At 48.3% G+C, this 22688-nt stretch overlaps 1 protein-coding gene across 6 annotated transcripts in view; it reads left to right on the top strand.

Annotated features, from left to right (window-relative positions):
- DROSHA (drosha ribonuclease III) overlaps positions 1 to 22688 on the top strand; it is a 147961-nt gene that overhangs the window by 39227 nt on the left and 86046 nt on the right. For all 6 annotated transcript variants that reach the window (XM_075540894.1, XM_075540898.1, XM_075540897.1 and 3 more), the window contains 4 exons: positions 5984 to 6055; positions 7512 to 7593; positions 8519 to 8593; positions 22413 to 22582. In XM_075540894.1, the coding sequence (XP_075397009.1) occupies positions 5984 to 6055; positions 7512 to 7593; positions 8519 to 8593; positions 22413 to 22582 (399 nt within the window). The remainder of the gene's footprint in view (positions 1 to 5983; positions 6056 to 7511; positions 7594 to 8518; positions 8594 to 22412; positions 22583 to 22688) is intronic.

Below are 22688 nucleotides of genomic sequence, written 5' to 3'. Positions count from 1 at the left end.
CCGGAAGTCATCACGCAGGAAATAGAACGCATGTCCCGACCGTTGACATCCTAGACCGTAGTTCTCTGAAATGGACTAGTGTTGCCATTGTGAATGTTACCATCCTCAAGTCTGCTTCACCGAGCCACGAATGGAACAGGAATGGAACCACGGCCACCTTCCAAGATCTGTCCTGAAATACTAGGCTCTCAGAGAGAGGATAACGTATGCATACAACAGGGAAGACTACTTACGACATGGTCATTCAAATTGATGGCCTGCCCGGCCACCATTGCCAAAGATAGAGAAATGAAAGATTTTTACCAAGTTCTGCAGTTTGAAGTTGATCAAGCATGTAGTCAAGATGCATCGATCATTACTGGTAATTGCATACGAAAGTGGGAAACAAAGATTAAGGATTGGTAGCTGGAAAATAAGACTTTGCTGATAGAAATGACACCAGAAATTGCAAGGCCAGTGTCTTATTCATGGCAAAGACCTTCTTGATGCAACATAAACAGCAACTGCAACCGGGCAACACACAGAGAAATCAATGGATTACATGTGTGCAGCTTCGTACCATCAGTTCAGACAAGACTAGGAGCTGACTGTGCACTGGACCTTCGGTTTCTCCTGGGTGAGTTGTTTGACATGGAGGAAAATGAACACTAGTCCACAGGGACCAAACGTATCTCTTAGCTGAATGAAGAGACGATCTCAGCAATAAAAGAGGCGTGACCGGTTGCACATTAATGACCGAAGACTGCTGAGTCGTGAGGTGAGTCTCTCATTAGAAGTATAAGATAAAGAAAAGACGAATGTGGATGTCAGAAAGGATTCCAACCGTGCTCCTGAATGTACAGTAGCGGAAGCAAATGGAAGAAATGATGCGGTACAAGGATAAGTAAAAAAAAGGCGCAACCTTTATTAAACAAAAATAGGAAAATATGAGGTTGTTGTTTTTTACCATCTTATCTCTTTCCCCTTTCCCTGAAGAATTCTGTGTTTTCCAATTTACACCATGCCCAAACAGCAGTTTGGCATTCTCGAGGGACTTGCAGCTTGTCCCTTTTAAATGCTCTTTGAGTTTTCAGAACAAAAAGAAAAGTCTTGGGGGCAGGATCATGTTTGCAGGGTGCATGGGGTTAGGTCTCCCAGCAAAATTCTCATGGTGCAGCTCTGGCTACCCTTAAAGAATCGACAGTGCGCAGTCCTGATGGAAAAAGCAACTTTTCTGACCTTTATCTCACCAATGCAGTTTCCAGTTTTCTTAAAACTTCCCTATAATAAGCTCCGGAGATCATCCTGTGTCCTGTGAGAGACTCCTATCAAGGTTCCTTCCCCCTTAAGCCGGTCACCGCCACCTTCTGAGCTGCCCTCGCTGCCTTGTTGTGAACTGACCCAGCCGACTCCCTCCGAGGCCACAGTTCTGACCGGACCATTTCATTGGGAAGGAACGCACACTAACCGGCGGCTGCGTGTCGCTGAGAGAACCCGTGTCCAGCCATTCAGGTACTGGTTGCAGGACCCCGGTTAGCACGCTTTGCTTGGAATGAACACGCACGTGTGTGGCCTAGAGCTCCAGCGCCACACTGTTTGACTTGCCCTGGAAAAGAGTCGAGCTGCAGCTTTCAGAGCGAGGCCTGAGGAGAGAAGTATTATGATGAAATGTGCAAAGGCCTGGGGTTAAAAAGCCCAAAGGGAAAACACTGGGCATTTCTCAAGCTGAAAGAACTGGGGGGCCGGGGTGGGGCTGGGGATTGAAGTCTCAAATCGCTGTACGGAAGGATTGTACGGACCCAATAAGGAGCCGGGGGTGCTGCAGGTAAGCCGTGTGCTGCTCACGAAAGGGTGGTGGTTCAGATCCACCCGCTCCTCTGTGGGCACGCTCAAACTCAGGAGGCTTCAGAAGAGGACGAGTGATAACATCGCTGATGTCGGATGGATCGTGACTGAAGGCAGAGGCTGTCAGAGAGATGTTTGCCGGTGCTTGATCAACGACGCAAAGGCATCCAGTGTCAAGCGTGACAGATCATAACGTAACAGAATGGGAATTCCACACACAGAAGCGTGCTCATGGAACCTTCACACCCTAAGAGGCAGTGGTTTGAGTGGACGAAGGGTTACTGCGGTTTAAACTACAGAAAGGTGTGTGATTGTGTCCTCTCACCGTATTGTTTCAATCTGTGCTGTGTGAGCAATCTAAGGAGCTGCACTTCCTGAAGAAGAACTTGGCTTCAGGATTGGAAGAAGGCTTATTAACAACCGGTGGTACACAGGTGTGGGACCCATGTTTCCCGAAAGCTAGGCGATTTAGAGCCTCCAACATAGACCACACCACAACATAAAACAAAAATGCGGGGCAACAGGGCACTAACCCTCCACAGGGAAAGAGGGAGTAGACTTCAGCCCGGTGCTCCAAGACATGCCTGCAGCGTGCTGGCATGAAGCAGGGAGCCAGTAGAGAGGTCTGAGAGGACAGCACTGAAGCTACAGCTCAGAGAGGGGCATGTCTGATCAGAGCACACGGGAGCAGTTCAAGGGGGAGGAAGAGAGAGTAGAGCACATGAGTCAGAACTGACCCAGTGGCATTTGACGACATGAACAGATGTGGACCTGTAGGAAGAAAAAGAAAAACTTTTTTAAAAAAAGTTTCGACATAAGGCTTGGTTGGCATTGATAGGTTGTGAATCGACTGCAGTTGTTCCTGTTGTTATAAAATAAAGGATTCAACAGGTGCTGTCGAGTGAGTCTTAGCTCCCAGTGACCCACAGGACTGAGCAGAACTGCCCCGTAGCTGTTGTATTTCAGAGACGAGTCATTAAGAAACCACAGTGCCACATCCATCTCTTCATGGGTCAGCTGGTGGGGTCAGACCACTGACCTTCTGGATAGCAGCCGGACAATTAATCCCTGCCACCTGAGAGCGCCTTAACAACATAAGACTAAAGAATTCCTCAGTTGGGGATACTTGTTATGTAAATATTTACATTCTCTAAACTTGAGAAGTTTACCTGGCTTTGCAAAGATAAGCCCCATGATTTATCTCTGAGGTGTTGATCCAACCAATCTAGGTTTCAACTGAGTGTTGTACAATTCGGAGGCACTAGATCCATCAAAGGATCAGTGCCTCCCAGGAACAAGAATTGCGAAGTCACTGTCGTGGTCTCATTCATTTTCGGCGGACAGCTGCAAGAAGCGTGCAAGTGGCGCTGATGGCGGAATTCCCACCGGATATCTGCGACACATCCCATCCAGGTCTTCTTGAATTCAAGTGGGTGGAAAGACCTCTTGTCTGAGGATAGAGAATTCAGGCAGACATTTACTCCGGTGCTGCCTGTTATTTGAAATGCTTGATGCCATGAAGGGCTGTATAATGTGTCTCCTCCCCCACCCCCCTGGTCCTTTTTGCTTGTTTGCTTTTGTTCTTGGCTGCATTTATCAAATTACATCATGCCATAAACATGCACTTCTAGATCTGTACCTTAGATCAGGACACTGGCTGTGCCGTCTTTTGGATGAACTAGACACCCATCACGAGGAGCACTGTTGCACTGCTCCCTCAAAGGCAGTGGTTTCAACCCATGAGCTACGGTGAGAGAAAGATGAGGCGGGCTCCTCCCTCGAAGAACCACAGGCCCAGAAATTCTGCATCGTGCCGCCCCGAGTTGAAATTAGTTCAGTGACAATCCCTGTAAACCTGACGTGGTGGGTACTAGCCAAGAATGGTTTTTGTGTGCCATTGACTGGATTCTGTGAAAGCAATCCCATGTGGCAAAGTAGCTCTGCCCCAGAGAGTCTCATAGGCTGCCATCTGAAGGCTAGGGGTTCAAACCCACCAGCTCCTCCACTGGAGGAAGACATACGATCTCCTTCCGTAAGGCCTGTAATCTCGAGAACCCTGGGGGGCAGTCATACTCTGCCCTGGGCAGCCCCCGGGGTTCGGAATGGCTTCTAGGAAATGGGTTTGTGGTTTGGGTTTTGGGTGATCTCCGTGGGGTCAGAGCGCTAGGCCACTTCTCCTCGGAGGAGCCGTTTGCAGGCGTGAACTTCAGTTGGTAGCAGAGCACTTTAACCTCTGTGCCACCAGGGCTCCTGTAGCAAAGAATAAATAAATCCACTGCCATTGAGTCAATGCCGAGCCCTGTATAGAGCCCTGCATAGAGTTTCTGGGGCTGTAAAAGTGTATTGGATTTTTGTTTCTTCCTTGGCAAGGCTGATGGGTTTGAACTTCCCACGTTTAGGTTAGAAGCCCAACGCCTAACTGAACACAGCCCCGCCAGAGTGCTGCTGAGTTTCACTTACCTTCACCACCGTCCTTTAAAAACAAAACTGAAAAAAACACTTAAGGCTCAATTAATTTCTCAGAAAAAAGGTTTCCAGTAGATGGCATTATCAGACTGTCTTTCCAGGTTTCTACTCATTCCTTTTCCGGGTAGAATTGAAATTTGTATTTTTTTGATTACATCTATATAAAGTCATCTTGTGGACAGATTTAGCTGCAAGAAAAGGCCACTTAGCACGCACCCAGGACTTCTGAGCTCTGTTACTTCTCCCAGTTACTCACCCAGCTGCTGCAGAGCCTCTCTGCCTTACGTTCTCACTCCATGCATTTCCAAAAGAAGATGAGGAAAAAAAAATCCACAGGAAAAACCTATTCCATTTAGGCATGAAACTAGTGTCTGATGATCTGTTGGTGAAACAGAACAGATGTATAATTATTCCATATTGATTGTTTCTTCAGCTGCACACTATAAAAACGGCAAGGAGGCCATCTTTGGCCTCTTCTGGCTAAGCTACGGAGAAGGGCATCCTCTTCAGCAGGCGAAGGCCTATTGCCATCAAGCAGGATCAGAGAAGCCTCCACTGCCCGCCCTTCTCTGCCCAGTCTGACACCAGTCGTTTCTCCCAAGGCACTGCTGCTTTGCTGGGTCCAAAAGTGGGTTATGAGTTCCACAAAGAACCCACAGACAGTACTCACAATGATTAAGGAGGTTTACTAGGGAGGCTAACAGGTTACTACAGTCAGGATCATCAAATATTAAGGATACACTCACTGGTTCACAGCCAAGAGCCAAGTCTCTCTCTCCGGTCCTCAGCCCCTCAGCCACGTGGTCTTTTGGCCTCTACCTCCATGGGCCAGGACGCCAACCCGCTGCTCCGCTCCGTCCCATGGTCTCTACAGCATGGTGTGTGCCACCTCCACCACGACCGACGCGATGTCAGATGTGTTCTGCTGCTGGCTCTTCTTCCTTGCTGGGCCTAGGATTTCTCTGAGGTCCTGCCTGTGTGATGGCTCAGCCAGGGGAGTGGTGACTAAAGCCGGTCCATCGCTTCTATGAGTGTTGCACATGCCCTCTGCGGAGTCGCACCTAATCATTTGGTAGGAGGTGCAGAGGCGTGGACAGAAGAGCCATCCAAAACGTCTCATGTCAGCTCACAGCTGTGTCCTGAGTGTTGGAGCCGGACGTGAGAGAAGTTGACCATGGGGACAAAGAGCAGGTGTCTGGAGTAGGACTTGCTCACAGACAGTTACCTGGGGGAGTGCCCCTGCTCCCCCTCGTCCTTGGCGCCGTGAGTGTTAAGCCGTCCCTGCTTTCGTTGTGGTTCGTGTCGCTGTGATTGCTTCTTGCCCAGGACCAGGTAGGCAGCAGGAGAGCTCAGCGACTTTACCTGCCATACCTGAGCCTGCCAGAAGAGCCGAAGATTTCAGAAAGCCTTAGGGCAGACAAGCGTGTGACGTCCTTGGTGTGAAGGGGTTTGTGTCATGTTTGTGTGGCTGCTGTTCATACCTGGAATTAAGTACCAGCCTCCTGCAGGTTCCTTGCCAAGGCTGGGCTGGCGGGGTTCTCACCATGAAAAGCCAGCCGTCGCCCTGAAGCTCCCAGTGCAGTGCTGGTCGCGGCTGCGATGAAGGTGTGCCTCTCTCCCGTGGCTCCTGCCCTTCTGGGTCAGTGAGGGGCCCTTTCTGCTTTGCAGCCCTGACCCTGTCTTCTGTTTGCAGATCCCACTGTGTAAAGTTATCCGATTCAACATAGACTACACGATTCATTTCATTGAAGAGATGATGCCCGAGGTAAGGGAAAGCTTTGCTAACCGGCTTGCTCATTAGTTGATTTCCCCACGGAGTTTGAAAACCCCGAATGGGGGTCAGCTCTGGTTCCGTGACATCGAGGTGCCCCTCTGGTGCCACGTTTGCTCTCTAAAAAAAGCCAAGGAGATGCGGCTCTGGGACCCAGGTTAAGTTCTGGGAGCTGTTTCACTGGCTGACCTGGCTGTGAACCCATCTCTCCTCGGTCACATCTGCTAATAGCTCTGCATCTGGCTTGCTTCTGGTTGGTTGTGCGCAGGGGGCAGAATCTGGCCAGCGGTCATCACAGACAGGAAAGGAGGAGTGGCCCCTAGTCGCCTGGCTGGTGGGATAATCTTAGGCATGGTCTCCAGCGTCAGGACCAGGCCTGGGTTCATTAGCCTTATACACCTCTCCTAATTGTTTCGCCCCATGAAGACATAGAGCACCCTGATCGAAAGACATGCAAGAGACTGACAATCCCAGAGCAAGGTTAATGTGCATCCCAGACAGATTCGAGGCCCCCCCTGCTGTGCTTGAGACCTGGCATCACAGTGGATATGCCTCATGGGAGCTGGGGAGGACTGGGGCTGGGCCCACCTGCTTAGTTTGCACCTGATTCATTTCCCGAACAAGTCCTCTGAATTCTACCTGCCTTCCAGAAAGAGAGCGGGCCACTGATTCATCCTTCCACCTTGAAGGGCTTTTCTGCTTCCATGTGGTTTTCCAGGTCCTAAGCTTAAGTTCACTCCTGCTGTGGTCCCCTCACCCTGCCTTCTGATTCCCCAAGCAAAACAAGTAGGAGGTAGAGTGATGAGACCTGTACCCACTTTTCATCTGTTAAGCTTGTGTACAGGAGCAAATGGGTTCAGTTTTTGATCCTTTTTTTTTAGCACAGTATTTGCCTTTATTAGGAATTTTAAATTCTGGGTACGAAGTACCTCTTGACCTATGCCCACTCTGTCTGTGACTCTGGGTGTACTTGGGGTCTTCAACAAGCACTTGGAAAAACGGAATTTCCCACGAGCCTTTTGAAGGACCCCCCCACCCCTATTTGGGAAGCCCAAGCTTGCCTTGCTTATTGGATGCCCCGCCCCGGGTGTGTGAGCAATTTGAGCAGACAATCCACAAGGACTGACTTGTTTTGCGATTGAATTAGCACAAATGTGATGTGACGTGAGCAGACGCAACTTTCACAGCGTTTTATTTGTACATTGGGAAGGGGCGAGCTGACCTTTCGGATCCATCCTGTTGGCTTTCCTGCGGCAAATAACAAATTTTTGAGACAGCTGTTCATTTCTGCCAGCAACCAGGGAGCTCTTGTTCAGAGGGTCCACACTTAATAGGAATGATAGAGCTTTTATATGATTTCAACACATACTATGTACGACACTTGATTAGAGTGAATTGAACCTTATGAATATGCCTAATGACAGTAATTTGATTTCCACTTATTTTTCAGAATTTTTGTGTGAGAGGACTTGAACTCTTTTCGTTGTTTCTCTTCAGAGATATTTTGGAATTGTATGACTGGAATCTGAAAGGTAAATACTAGGATTTAAAGGAAAACGGTGAAAGAAAGTTGTATATGTAACAAATGACCAGGGCGTGGGGCATGATTTCCCAGAGAAGCGCGCGTTATTCACAGAAACGCTTTCTGTCTTTAAACACGATCACCTCCGTATGAGCCTGCAGTTTCTCCGTGTTGCCTAGGAAGATGGCGTCTGAGATGCTGAGTGGGCTCCTTGATGTGTGTGCGTTCAAGGAGTACTAGGTAGCTCTTTAAATCTAGTGGACTTGAGTAAACGTTTTTCAAAATGACTGATTATTAAGTCAAAGAACTCCCTTTAGGCCCCCCACCCCACCCCCACCTGGTTCCCGCTCTTGGATAATAGTTGACTTTGTAGGAATGTCTAGACTCCAGCAAGCACCTGCCTCTCTTTAAAGCCAAGGATGGACGAATGGGCTTGTGAACCCAAGTTTCTATTAATGCTTCTGAATGTTTTCACTGTAGCCATTAACATGGGAAGGCATGCAAACACAAGAAAATCCTATCATGCCATAGTTCAAAGACATATATAATATGTAATATACATATGTAATGCATATTACATTTGAACTATTTTTAGAACTTTTACCATGGAAATGAGCGGGCTTCAGCAGGTTGATGGGAAGGTTCCATTGTCTTGCAGTCCCGCTTGTGAAGCCCCGCCGGATTGCTGTCGGGGCTTCCCTGCTCTTCCCGACCAGCAGGAGTCTGCCTGGGGAGCTGAGTGGGTGCCTCTGGCATTACGCGGGATGGGTTTAGCGACTGAGGGGAGGAGCGGGGCTGGGCATCCTTTATATCCAGACTCCTGGTGGTGGCATGTGTCGTTCTCATAAATCTAAGGAATTAAGTTACCGTGTTGGTTTTCTAACGCTGTTCGCTCTGGTTTATTTTTCTTTTCTCTGTTCATTTATCTGCTCTAGGTCCCTTGTTTGAAGACAGCCCGCCCTGCTGCCCACGATTTCATTTCATGCCGCGCTTTGTAAGATTTCTCCCAGGTAAATCTTTGGGGGTTGTCAGTGACCCGGTGAGATTGCGCATTTGAAAATAGGCCCGCCACTCGCCTCTCAGTCCTTAGAAACAACATTCCCACTTCAGACACTTCATTCATTATCTCCTCCTCAGGCTGGGCGCAGTGATGCAAAATTACATGTGCTGATTTATGCCCCTGCATAATTTATGGTTGGCCCAACTTAGATGAGCGATAGGAGAATTCATGTATAAATTTTGAAAAACCCCTTGATAAAATATTGTGCAACTGTTTAAAGTAACACAGAAAGTGCATATGGTTGAAAACTGCTTCTGGATTGGAAAACCAGTGAGGGGAAATGCTTATGGCTTGGAAGGCAGTTCAGACATGGTTTGGTTTTTTTTTTTTTAACAATTTATTAGGGACTCATACAACTCTTATCACAATCCATACATATACATACATCAATTGTATAAAGCACATCCATACATTCCCTGCCCCAATCATTCTCAAAGTATTTGCTCTCCACTTAAGCCCTTTGCATCAGGTCCTCTTTTTTTTCCCCCTCCCTCCCTCCCCTCTCCCCCCTCCCTCATGTCAGACACGGTTTTACCTATGATGCAACCATGTTTAAGGTTAATGCAGTAGTGGTTGCATTAGGGTGGTAGGATGATAGGTTTGTTGTTTCTTTTCTCTGTAATTTTTGTAATTCTTTTATTTCTTTGAAAATGGAGAAGCCAGAATAAGAAACCCACTGCCATTGAGTCAATCCAACTCATAGCACCTTTTATATGATTTCTGAGGCTGCCAGACGTTACAGGAGCCAACGGTCTCCGCTTTCTTCCGTGGAGCAGCTAGTGGGTTTGAACCGCCAACCTTTGGTTAGCAGCCCAACATCTACCGTCCCGTATTCCCAGGGCTCCCTATAATGGAAAAGGTGGATAGTAATTGATTCTTCCACAGAAGTAAAATGTGTTTTAACATTTTAGTTGTGAGATACAGCAAAATAGTTAATGTTTCAAAAAGTGGTTCAGGTTTTAATGAAATCCTATGGATGACCTTTTACATATAAAATCTTGTTCTCTGAGATTCCAGCTGTTTTATTTCGCTCAGTTTTCTAGGCCTGCTGTAACAGCAGATTGCTGTCTGCTCCAGATTGTTCCATGCCTCTAATCAGTGTCTTGAACCCAAAGTAGCTCTTGGTGTTTCTTGACTTGTAGCTTCTTCTGGTCTGTCACATGGGTCTTCTCTGGTCTGTGACTCTCCCTGTCCATCTCTCCTTTTATAACGCATCACTCATCAACAGCAGTCCGCCAGCTCTTAATCATAACACCGGTAAAGGAAAGCACTTATTTTCCCCCAACAATGCCCCGCTCACAGGTATGGGGTGAGGACTTCAACCCAGACAGCTGCATGGAGTTTATAGTTCACTCCACATACAGGTCTCGGTCTTTCTTGCTGTATGACCTGCTGCCTATTGCTTGAGTTAGCAGGTGCTGGCCGTACTCTTAGTAAAGTTCAGTCACCAACCTAGTGAACCGTCTTCACTCTTCTACCCGAACCTTGGGCTTGCTCCATTGTATCGATGGTCACATCTTGGCCACCTCGTCTCAAAGAAAATCATGGTCCCTGTGATCATCACTCCAGTATCAACCTTTTGGATGGCATCAATATGTATTTACAACCCCCTCACACCCCGATTCTGTCAGCTGCTGCTGCTTTTTTTTAAAATTGATTTTATTGGGATTTGCCAACACATCACGATCCATCCATCCATCCATCCATGTGTCAAGCTCATTTGCACATTTATTGTCCTCATCGTTCTCAAAACATTTGCTTTCTACTTGAGCCCTTAGTATCAGCTCCTCATTTTTACCCCTTCTTCCCTACTCCCCACTCCTTCATGAACCCTTGATAATTTATAAATTATTATTATTTTGTCATGTCTTACAGTGTCCGACATCTCCTTTCACCCACTTTTCTGTTGTCCGTCTCCCAGAGAGGGGGTTATGTGTAGATCCTTGTAATCAGTTTCCCCCTTTTTATACTCCCTTCCCTCCACCCTCCTGGTATCGCCACTCTCATCACTAGTCCTGAAGGGATCATCTGTCCTGGATTTTCTGTGTTTCTAGTTCCTGTCTGTACAAGTGTACATCCTCTGGTCTAGCCAGATTTGTAAAGTAGAATTGGGATCATGAGAGTGGGGGGTGGTGGGTGGGTGGAGGAAGCACTTAAGAATTAAAGGAAAGTTGTATGTTTCATCGTTGCTACACTGCACCCTGACTGGCTTGTGTCCTCCTCAAGACCCTTCTGTAAAGGGTTGTCCAGTTGCCTACAGATGCACTTTGGGTCCCCAACTGCACTGCCCCTCATTCACAATGATATGATTTTTTATTCTTTGATGCCTGATATCTGATCCTTTCGATACTTCGTGATCACCCAGGCTGGTGTGCTTCTTCCATGTGGGCTTTGTTTACCTTTAAGACCCCACACACGATATCTTTTGATAGCTGAGCACCATCAGTTTTCTTCACCACATTTGCTTATGCACATGTTTGTCTTCAGCAATCATGTCGGGAAGGTGTCTCAGCTTCTTCTTGAATCTTCCCTTTTCTCCCAGACTACAGCCCCTTCTCTGCTTTCTATGTGAGCTCTGTACTGCCCAAGCTCATTAGAAGTTGGCCACTCAAGGACTCTGAAGTAGAGGTCTAGCTGCTGCTGTGCATCTGAGCCAGGTTGTGTAGCGGGTTACTCTTTGAGCTGCTAACTTCGAGGTCAGCAGTTCAAAACCACCAGCCTCTCCTTGGGAGAAAGATGGGGCTTTCTACTCTAGAAAGATTTACAGCCTTGGACACTCACAGGGGCAGCTCTCCTCTGTCCTTTAGAGTCATTGTGAGCCAGAATGGGCTCAGTGGTAGTGAGTTTGGTGTTCAGTTTTAGCATAAGTAGGTGCGCCAATTCTCAACTAGGTAGTTCTTCTATGTAGAAGCCAGCTTTCTGCCCAGTTCCACACATTTGCAGCGTTAGCACTTCAGCCCCGTGTTCGTGTGTTCCTCACCAGATCTCATCTCCTCCTGGCAGCAGGAGGCCTTGCCCCTCGTGTCCAAGAACCTGCTTTTGAGCTGGGGTCAGGTCCTGCCTTCCCCAAGTCCTCTGGCGTCCTTCACAGCCAAGCTTGCCTCAGGTCCGGCATTCTCCCCATCCCCTTCCCACCCTAGGGTGACCACACAGCCAGGGGAGCCTCTGAAGACCAAAGCTGGGCTGCCCCTACTGTGCCTGGGCTGTGGAGCTTGTCTTTCCTTGGGCTCTCTGATTCTTCCTTTGTGGCTTTTGTCCTTTGTCTACTCAGTTCTAGGGTAGATTTTTTTTTTTTTACGGTTTTGTCCTTGACATTTTTTTTCTCTCAGTTCAGTCACGGTGGGTTATTTTTATTTTAGGATACTGTTACTTATATTTTTAGCGTGATTGTTAATGCTTCCTTTGTTTAAAAAATGCATTCAAAAGCTGTTGTCCCTTTCACTTCTGGTTTTATTTGATTGCAAAACCTTGTCTTCTTTTCAAGTGAATGCATCTTTGATTTTCTAATGGAACTTTAGCAATGAACTTATTAGCAAGTGACATTAAAGGGAGTTTGTTGACAAGCCTTTCCATTCTCTTTGTATCTGCCTCTAGGCGTCTTTTATGGCCAAACAGATCTTTATGAGAAAGTGGACAGTTTTTAAATCTTCAGTAAAAATCACTTTTTGGTATTCCAGCCCTCACAAAGTATTTCTCTTAGCTATGGAGCAGTAACATTTAAGTGGTCTCTGAGGGTGGATTCTCTGGAGGAGCAAAGCCAATGACGCACAAATATATGCATACTCGGAGAGAAAGATTCATTTCACGGAAATGGGCTTCCTGCAGATGTGAAGGCTGGCAAGTTCCAAGTCCATAGGTTATGGGTTAGGCCGGAGGCTTCTCCTGTTTCCAGAGGTTATAGGTTACAAGGCTGGTGATGACTGAAAAGGGCTAGGGGTGAAAGTGAATCCCCAAAATCTGCAGGTCAGGCACCTGGGTGTTGGCTCACATCCCAAGAACCAGAGGCCAGAGGATGGTGAGTCATTCGCAGGAGTGAGGGAGAGAGAGAACCTTGCTGGAACGTTCATATCCGTTGGATGCAGCCCACGCCCCCAAAGACATTCCCCTTAGATCAGATTTTTTAACAAATGGAGGATGATTACATAATACTGAGAATCACGGCCTTGCTCAGTTGACAGGCAACATTAACCATCAAAACAAAAGGGTCTGTTGATTTATTTTTAAACAGGATTTGTGTTTCCATATGATTTTCCTTTGAATGTCTACGTACTTGAAGTATCCAGCAAAACACTTAATGTATACAAAGCATTTTGGTTTTGGGGGATAGCTTATGGTCCATTTGTTGTCACCATATGATGTCACTAATGATCTTTTAGAAAACGGAAAATAAAAAAGGTAAATCTATTTTCCATCATAGTAATATAGAAATTTGCATTCCATTTTTAAAATAACTCATTGAGCAAGTGAATATTTTTAAAGACTATGAAATGTAACCTTATTTAACTTGAAAATGATATCATTGCTGATGCCAGATGGATCTTGCTTCAAAACAGAGAATACCAAGAAAGATGTTTACTTGTGTTTTATTAACTATGCCAAGGCATTTGGGTGGATCATAAACTGTGCTTGTCCTCAAGGATGACCTTGAGAAGAATGGGAACTCCAGAGCACTTCATTGTACTCGTGCAGAACTTGTACGTGGACCAAGAGGCAGTTGTGTGAACAGAACAAAGGAACACTGCGTGGTTTAACATCAGAGAGATGTGCGTCGGGGTGGAATCCTCTCACCATGCTCACTCAGTCTGTATGCTGAGCAAATCGGAGCAGCTGACGTCTGTGTAGAATGCGTATGTGGCATCAGGACTGGAATAAAGCCCATTAGTAACCCCCGACGCCAGGCAGATGATACAGCCTTGCTTGCTGAGAGTGAGGAGGACTTGGAGCACTTGCTGAAGATCAAGTAATGCAGCCTTCAGGATGGACTGCAGCTCAATGTAAAGAGGACCCAAATCCTCACAAGGGGACCAGGAGGTGACGCCATGATAAATGGAGAAAAGGTTAAACTTGTCAAGGATTGTGTCTTGCTTGGATCCACGATCATCGATCATGGAAGTAACAGTCAAGAGATCAAAAGACAAGTTGCATGTGGTCCATCTGCTGCACAAGATCTCCGTAGAGTCTTGAAAAGCAAGCATGCCACTTTGAAGACTGAGGCGCGCCTGACCTAAGCCACGGCATTTTCCATTGCCTCCTGTGCATGTGGACGTTGGACATTGAGTAAAGAAGCCAAAGAAGAATTGACGCATGTGCACTGTGGTGCTGGAGAAGAGTATTGTAAGTACCATGGACGCTAAAAGGACAAACAAATCGGTGTGGGAAGCAGTATGGGCAGGGCACTCCCTGAAGGCAAGGATGACAAGACTTCATCTTGCTTGTTTTGGACAAGTTGTCAGGGGAGAGTGGTCCCTGGAGAAGGGCCTCATGTGTGGTAGAGACGTAGCACAGGAGGGGCAGACCCTCGAGGAAATGCACTGAGCAATGGGCTCAAAAACAGCAACAGTCTTGAGACCGAAACAGAACTGGACAGGAGAAGAGATACTTTTGTAATTATAAAGTACGAGAGTCCACAGCCCCCTCCTATATTCACGAAAAGGCATAAGCACTGTGAGTGTTGTAATCGGTGTTGTTTCCATTGGAGAAGGGAGAGTCCCGCCCCTTGTCTTCCAGCGAGATCATGCTGACCTGCTGCCCACCTCGCCCGCTTGTTATTTTAAACTCGGACCAGGTAGCCTCGGCGTAAGCCCCTTGCCTCATTCTTTGACACCTAGAGAGTATGCTGCCGTAGAAAAGACGTTAATATCTTGAAGTCCTTTGCTTTCCCCCATCTCCTTCAGACATTGCAGGACCTACTTTGTACATCTGTTTATTTAAACAACCGGGCACGCTTCTGTAAGGTAGAGGGCTGGAACATTTTAAATGAGAAGAGATGTTGGGGCCAACCTCCCTCCAGAGAGGACACACCACTTCATGCTCTGCCCCGCTGCTTTTGGAAGCTCACTCTTTCCGTGCACTCGGTGACAGAGCGGCTACACCTTGGGCTGCTCCCTCCAAGGTCAGTCGTTTGAAACCACCAGCTGCTCCGAGCGAGAAAGGGAGGATTTCTGTTCCTGTAGATCAGGAAACCCCTGGGGCAGTTCTCCTCTGCCCTGTAGGGTCGCTGTTAGTTCAAGTCCACTAGATGGCTGTGAGTTTTGTTGGTTGTTTCAAGTCAGTGCTGGCTAATACTAGCCTTTATGTTTTTGCCCCCTTGCTATGCCGGAAAAACAAACCCCATCCCATTGTGGTGTTACTTGTATGCGTCTTGAACTCTGGTGATATACTTCAGGCATTTCATGGTCTTCTCATTCTTAGTCTCATTTTACTTATAAAAAATTAGTGTCATGCTAAAGTGTCACTATTAGCCAGAAGGTCGGTGGTTCTAAACCACCATTCACTCCGAGAGAGAAAAGACCTGGCAGGTCGCCCCCACAAAGATTTCAGCCTAGGATATCTTCTGAGGCAGCTCCACAGTTTTCTCCCTCCCTGTTTACTCTTTGTTTAAAAAAAATCATTTTACTAGGGGCCCATACAACTCTTATCACAATCCATACATAGATCAATTATGTAAAGCACATTTGTACATTCATTGCCCTCATCATTCTCAAAACATTTGCTCTCCACTTAAGCCCCTGGTATCAGGCCCTCATTTTTTTCCCCTCCCTCCTCGCTACCCCCTCTCTCATGAACCCTTGGTAATTTACAAATTAGTATTTTGTTATATCTTGCCCTGTCTGATGTCTTCCTTCACCCACTTTTCTGATGACTGTCCCCCAGGGAAGAGGCTATATGTAGATCCTTGTAATTGGTTCCCCCTTTCCAACCCTCCCTCCCTCCACCCTCCCAGTATCGCCACTCACACCACTGGTCCTGAAGGGATCCTCTTTCCTGGATTCCCTGTGTTTCCAGTTCCTGTCTGTACCAGTGTACATCCTCTGGTCTAGCCAGACTTGCAAGGTAGAATTGGGATCATGATAGTGGGCGGGGAGGGGGTTGCTACACTGCACCCTGACTGGCTTGTCTCCTCCCCGAGACCCTTCTGTAAGGGGATATCCAGTGGCCTACAAATGGGCTTTGGGTCTCCACTCTGCACTCCCCCCCTCACCCGTTTACTCATTTGAAAGACAACTGACTCAGTTGCTTTATAGAAATTTAACCCAAGTCATGCTAGTTTGAACCAAAGGAGCCCTGATGGCATAGTGGATTATGAGTTGAGCTGCTAACCGTGAAGTCAGCGGTCTGAACCACCAGCCCCTCCACGGAGCAAGAGGAGGCTTTCTGCTCCCGTAAAGAATAACAGCCACAGCACCCGCAGGGGCTACCCCGCCCGCCTACTCCGCCCTGGAGGGTTGCTGTGAGTGGACATGACGGCAGTGAGCTTGTCTTTGAGTGTAAGCCAAGGGTTACTTAGTACAGGGCAGTTCCCTAGACTCATAGAAATACCAGTTTATTGAGATTTAAAGAATTTCCAGACATTTGTGTTTCTCTCCATGTGTGTGCCTGATAACAAAGCAGCTAATGTGAGCCTTTGTCAGCCAGTGCTAACTGCGGTGGGAGCCAGCTGGGGGAACAGGGACAGGGCACATTGTGACGAGAGTAAGGCCACACGTCAGGGACGCCAAGTCATCACTTGTACGATCGCAGCAGTAATGCTTGACCTTCACAACATCCCGAATCTCGTTTGCAAGTCATTAGCTTCACAAGTTGGTTTTGTGGAAATTGCCCTGTGTTAGAGCCATACGTCTTGGTGTGTGGCAGAGCCTCTCAGGATGTGTAGGTGGCAAGGGTAGCTTGAAGGGCCGTCAACTGATACCTCTTCATGTCACCTTGTATTTGGAAAGTTAAAACAAAACTCAAAACCACAATCTGCTTTTAAGGAAATAGGCATCTTTTGGGGACTATATAGAAGTGATGCATTATTGTCTCAGTGTAAGGAGAAGGACACACAGTTTTTGTATCTCTTAAAATTGACTAAAGTGTTACATCATTGAGAAATAACTTAATTGACTGTATCCTTCAAACAAGTCCCCCAACAACCCCACCCCACCCTCCCTCCACCCCCAGATAACCATATCCACGATCAAACACCATGCGACACAGAGAATGGGGTCTCTAAGACACGCCCGTGAAGACTGTCTGTTCATTAGTGACTGTCAGATTCATTCCCTAAGACACAAGGTCCGATTCTTCCGAATAATGAACTTGGTCGCAGTTCCAGGCCCCGCGCTGGCAGCGTTCCCGCCAACCTGAGTGAGCTTACCCGCTCTGATTTCTCATGGATGTCATGTCCCGGTTTCCCTGGCCAATGCGATAAAAATGACTCGTTAGTCCTCGGCGACAGAGATCCATAAATCCCCACCGTAAACATGTAACCAAACAGACAAACCCAAAGAGCCGATTCATTAACATTCGTGAGTTAATGGGAGCTGAGAGCGACTGTCTGTGTTCTTCATGCTCTCCCACAAATATTGATGGGGTGTCTGGGCTGTTATTATTTTTTTTGCTAGGCTGGCTAGCAGGGAGACAGCCCTTACCCTCACAGACTTTGGCAGGGCTCTGCCCTTGGGCACCCACCTCTGATATTTCCATCGTGGTTGTACCCTAGTACCCAAGAGGAGCAGAGACTGTAGCTCCTACCCTCAGGCCAGTTGGTCTGTCCAGGGATTCTGCCCCCCCCCCAACCCCAATTCAATTCAATTTTCTTTCTTTTTGTAAGCAGTTTTATTTATATGGAATTCACGTACCATACAATGGTTTGGATATATTAAAAAGATTTGTGCAGTTATCACCACAGTCCGTTTTAGAACCCTTTCATGTTTGTACTTGCTTCCGAGAGGGAGGCTATCCGTACCCCTGGCCAGTGGTCCGAGAGATTATGTTTTTATCACAGTGGTTTAACAACTGTCTTTGAAGGTTGTAATTGCCATTTACAATACTCAGCAACATTGGGTTTGCGTTTATATCTTCTTTCATCACCAAAGACTCGGCATCTTCAAGAGTAACAGGCACAAAAGACAAACAGCACCACAGACCCAGTTTTGTGATAGCGGTACTCACAAGCAGTAATCTACGAGCAGATCCATGGCAGACCAGCACGGGGACAAGGTGCCAGTCGGCAGGCGGGACTGTGCCTACAGCCAGAGAGGTTTGACAGAGAAGTGGAATTCCATGAAACTGGTTTTCCTACGAACTTTCTAAGTCCCCTCGTACTTATTTATATGTGCTGAAATTGCCATCTCCATAGCTGTAGTAGAGCAGACATGGCAAAGTTATGAAACCTTAGACCTTGTGGGAATGAGTCACTGGCTTTGGACCACGTCTTGCCTGACAACAGCCGAGTCAGTTGGCAGAAGGTGGTCCCCAAAGACAATGACTTGCACCCTAAGTGATAAGTAGTGACTGAGGGTTTAGAAACTAGTGAACAAAGTCACCCGTTGTGTGGAAGGAAGGGTGATGGAAATCCAAGGCTCAAGTAAACAATGAGTCCACAGGACTCACTGACCACGTGAACCACGGCCTCTCCAACCAGAGCCTGGAGGAACTAGGTGAGGCCCAACTGCCACTACCAGACGCTCACGTGGCGACCACAGGAGATCCTGGCCAGGATGGAAGAAGAGCGAAGAAGATCATTCAGTTCCGTAAAAACGATTCGACCTCTTGGCCCAAGAGAGACTGTAGAACCCTGGAGATTGTGGCCCTTTGACCCCGCGAACAGCAAGACTCATGGAGAACGTGCCGTAGGGACGGGGTGAACACTCAGCGTGTACCCAGAAACAAAGCTCAGCGCACACGAGAGAAGGATGCTGGGACACGGGGAACCCAGGGAGGAAGCAAGCAAAAAAATGACAGCTAATGTGAGGGAGGAAAAGGTGTATAACTTTCACCCAGGCCATAATAAAAAAACATCAAAGTAAAAACCTTTGCATGTCATGCGTGCTTCTGCTTGTTACCATTCTAGGCTCCTAGAGAACCTTCTCCACCCTCAGTGGCTGTGTGTCCACGTGTCCGAGAGTGACCCTGTGCACAAGTGAACAAAACCCTGCCCACTCGTGTGCTGTCCTCGCCGTTATGTGAACCCCTCATTGCAGCCCCCATGCCAGTCCATCTCATCGAGGGCCTTGCTCCTTTTTGCTGCCCCTCTCCGCTGCCAAGCATGTGGGACTTTCCCAGGGACTGGTCTCTCCGGACAACATGCCCGAAGCATGTGAGACAAATATGTCTCGCCGCCCTTGCCTCTAAGGAGCGTTGTGACAGCACGTCTTCTGGGACAGATTTGCTTGTTCTTTTGTCCGTTCATGGTGCTTTCAGTAGCCTTTGCCAGGTTAGGTAGACATCATCTTCCTCCAGGCATTCAGGGGCCTCCTTGCGTCCTCATCTGAATCGGACAGTGGCTGTGCCATTCGTCACTGGGGAGCTGGGGCCTGTAAGAGACCCTTGGCTTCTTCGGCTTAAAGATTCCGGCCTCCTTTAGGGATTTAAATTCAAAGTCCATTTCACTTTTATCTGAAGCCCCTGGGGGGAAATTCTGGTGCTGTTCTGTGTGCCTGGACTCTTGAATGCCAGCTCCCCCCATCCCCTTAAACTCAAGACCTATTTTCTGATCCTTAAAGCAAAACAAAAACCCAAGCTCTCTCAGAAGAATTACAGCCAGGATGTTCCTTAGACTCGAGGAGAGCAAGACCGCACACCAGCTTTGGGCATGTTACCAGGAGGGACCAGACCCTGGAGAAGGACACCATGCTCGGTAAAGTGGAGGCTGGTGAAGAAGAGGAAGGCGCTCCAGGAGATGGCTTGAGCGAGTGGCCGCCCCTGTGGGCTCCCTTGTACCAGTGGAGAGGGTGGCATGGGGCAGGGCAGCATTTGGTTCTGCTCGATTGTCCGTAGAGTCTCAATGACTTGGAACTGATTTAATGGCACCAAACAACAATTATGCTGGATCTAGTGGAACTATGGATTTGTAATAATATCTGTAAGAGCGCCTAATGGTTTTTTAAAACCCCGAAAGACAAAGGCGCCGGGCGGTGAAGTGCTGTGGAAAGGGTGGCTGAGATTGCAGTTGACAGAGGGGCAGTCTGCTTTGGTGAGATGGATTCCGGGAAACCGGGTGGGACACATTTCCTCTGCCATCACTGGAAATGGACCCGATGCCACCCAACAGCCACGGAGCCAAACTCCCCATGAGCCTGTAAGCCTTTAGCTCCCCTAAGTGACCGCACCGTATGGTCAAGTTTCGGCCAGGGACTCCTGCGCATCACCACCACGTTCTCACGTATCACCACCGCGTGGCTCCGGCTCCAGGCGTCCACGAGCTCAGCTGCCGCTTTGTCTGGTTCCCGAGCGCTGGACGCTCCCCATGTTCTGAGGCGTCTGTGTCCGCCTCCTCACCTCAAGCTCTCTAGAAACACGGTGACCCAGGCTGAGAGAGAGGGATTGCAGGTCCCCCGGGCTTCGTGACAAAGGGGACCGAGGAATACATGTCTCACACAAGCAGATCTAAGTCTGCATTAGGCACTGAGAAAAGAGCCCCCAGTGATGGGATTTATTAATCAAGGGTGAGCTTCTTGGGTTAAAAAGGTAGATGCTCCGTAATGCGTTTTTCAGAAAGTTCACGGCTCTGAACTGTAACCTGTCTCAGTAGAACTTATTCCCATATGGCGTGATTGTATTTTGGGGTTTTGACAGTGAATTTTTTTTTCCTAGCGGTTCGCTGTCTCCAATGACAGGAGCTATTTTCAGAATAGTTATCTGCCGAGATTGTCCCGGAAGCCACAGCGAGCAGCACCATCCTCTGCTTCCTGAGGGCCCAGCGGTGGTGGTTTTCTTCATGCTTGGGGCCACCCAGGGCCTGGCACATATGGGCAAAAGCACCCACACAGAGACCCAAGCTCATGGCATGCTCACCACAGCCTTCTGCGCTGTGACATCCGTGTGGCCTTTCTCACGTGCCCCTCCTCCCTTCGCCCCAGAACCCAGCCTCTGCAGTCCCCGCGACATGCCTGCCCCTCTCATTGTAGGGTTTCAGCTGTTTTGCGCACTAGTTTCACCCAAATACCTGCCTGGAGGACTCCCTTCTTGCTTTTAAGTTTTTGCACAAATGCTTGCTCTTCAGAGAGGCGCTTCCTAACCATCTTTTTTTTGTTGTTGTCACTGAAATTGTGAAGTTCACAGAACATAAAGTGTACAGCTCACAGTGTGGTGTCAGCGTCACTGCTGTCTAGTTGTTCCTGAGCACTTCCTCAGACCAAAGGAGAACTGGCCACGAAGCTGTCGTTTCCCCCCCCCCCCCCACACACACACACACCGCCCTGATAGCCTCCAGCTGCTCTATGTGTCTCTGGACCAACTGCTCTATGACCAGTATCACTGGCGCTCGCGTCTGCTGGGCCGCTCCTCCCCACACTGCCTCTGACATTGCTGCTTCGCATCGCGTTCCCTCCACGAGTGCAGGCTGCAGGCGGGCAGGGGCCTTGGCTGCTTGGATTACTGTAGCGTCTGTCACACTAGAGGTATTCCGGAAATGTGTGCTGAGTGAGTGCATGGATCCTTGGACTAACGAGTGAAGGCTGGTCTACAAGTTCAGTTGCTATTGAGCTGGGATTCGTCGTAGCCGCCGAACTCTTGTCTGCATCAAAAGAGAGTGTTGATCTTTAAGTAACTACCCCATCCAAGTGCTTAGCCCACAGTAGTTTGTATTAAGTCTTATTTTCTCTGAGACCCCACACTCCTGTCACCATTGACTCCTCTATCACACGTCGGATGGATCTTGGTGCCCCCCAGTCCCACCATCAAGTGCTTGCTTTCCCGTGAAGTGCAAGGCCTTGTATTAGTGTCCCTGCTGTGTCTACTTAACCGTTCGGGATCTTGTCCTTTCGTTGGGTGGCAGTAAGAAGGCAAAGAGGGACAGAGTGGTTACAGTTTCTGGTCAGAAGTGGCACTCAAACAGAAGGTAGACACGTGAACCCCACATTAGCAGGCACCGTGAGTGACTCTTGGCTTCATCAGGGACCGGACACACTGACTTTTTCCAAGGTCATTTCCTGTTTGGACCCTCTGCATGTAGTGATGAGCTTCCTCCGTGCTGCCGAACACGGTGCTATTTTTGCCATGTGCTGAGCTCCATAGAGATCCTCCACGATATTGGTACGAATTCCTCTGCTCTGTTCATCATGGCAGGTGCAGCCCATTAAAACAAATAACAAAATTAGACCATAACCAACAGCAGCTTATTGAAACAGCCCTCGATAGCTCATAAAAGCTTCTAATTTCTGTTAACACGGCAAGACCACGTCTCGAGGACCCTCGTGCGCTAACCCTTGCAGGAATGATGGCATATTCTAAAGACGCTCCCGGGCTCTGTGTACTAGAAGCTGGGCCCGTACACGAGCTGCTGGTGCCTGGATGCAGGCTGGGTGCTTTAAAATGTGACTTTCTCTATGTTATGGCCGCGCCTCACAAGGGGAGCCTTTATCGTTTGTAGTGGTGTTGGCGCCATTGTGGTAAACGAGGTGGTTTAGGAGCACTGTCCATCTCTTCCCACAGGGCACCTGGTTACAGGCACAGCACCTTCTCAGAGTGATACCTGCACCCCTTCCCAGCCGCTTGTCTCCTTCTGACTTTCTCAGTATCTGACTTTAGCCTCATTTGTTTTCCCTCCCTCTCTGCTGCCCACCCAGATGGAGGCAAGGAGGTGCTGTCCATGCACCAGATCCTTCTCTACCTGTTGCGCTGCAGCAAATCCCTGGTGCCCGAGGAGGAGATCGCCAACATGCTTCAGTGGGAGGAGCTGGAGTGGCAGAAGTACGCGGAGGAATGCAAAGGCATGATCGTCACCAACCCCGGCACGGTGCGTGGCTCCAGAGGGGGATGGTTCAGCAAAGCAGCCCGAGGACACCCGAGATGCTTTTAAGTATCCATTGACCCTCTGGTGTTTTAAGTACTCAGTTTGGGTA

Source organism: Tenrec ecaudatus, chromosome 2 (genome assembly GCF_050624435.1).
Source record: "Tenrec ecaudatus isolate mTenEca1 chromosome 2, mTenEca1.hap1, whole genome shotgun sequence".
Classification (NCBI taxonomy): domain Eukaryota; kingdom Metazoa; phylum Chordata; class Mammalia; order Afrosoricida; family Tenrecidae; genus Tenrec; species Tenrec ecaudatus.
Note: the sequence above shows the minus strand (reverse complement) of the source record. Positions and strands in the feature narration are given on the sequence as shown.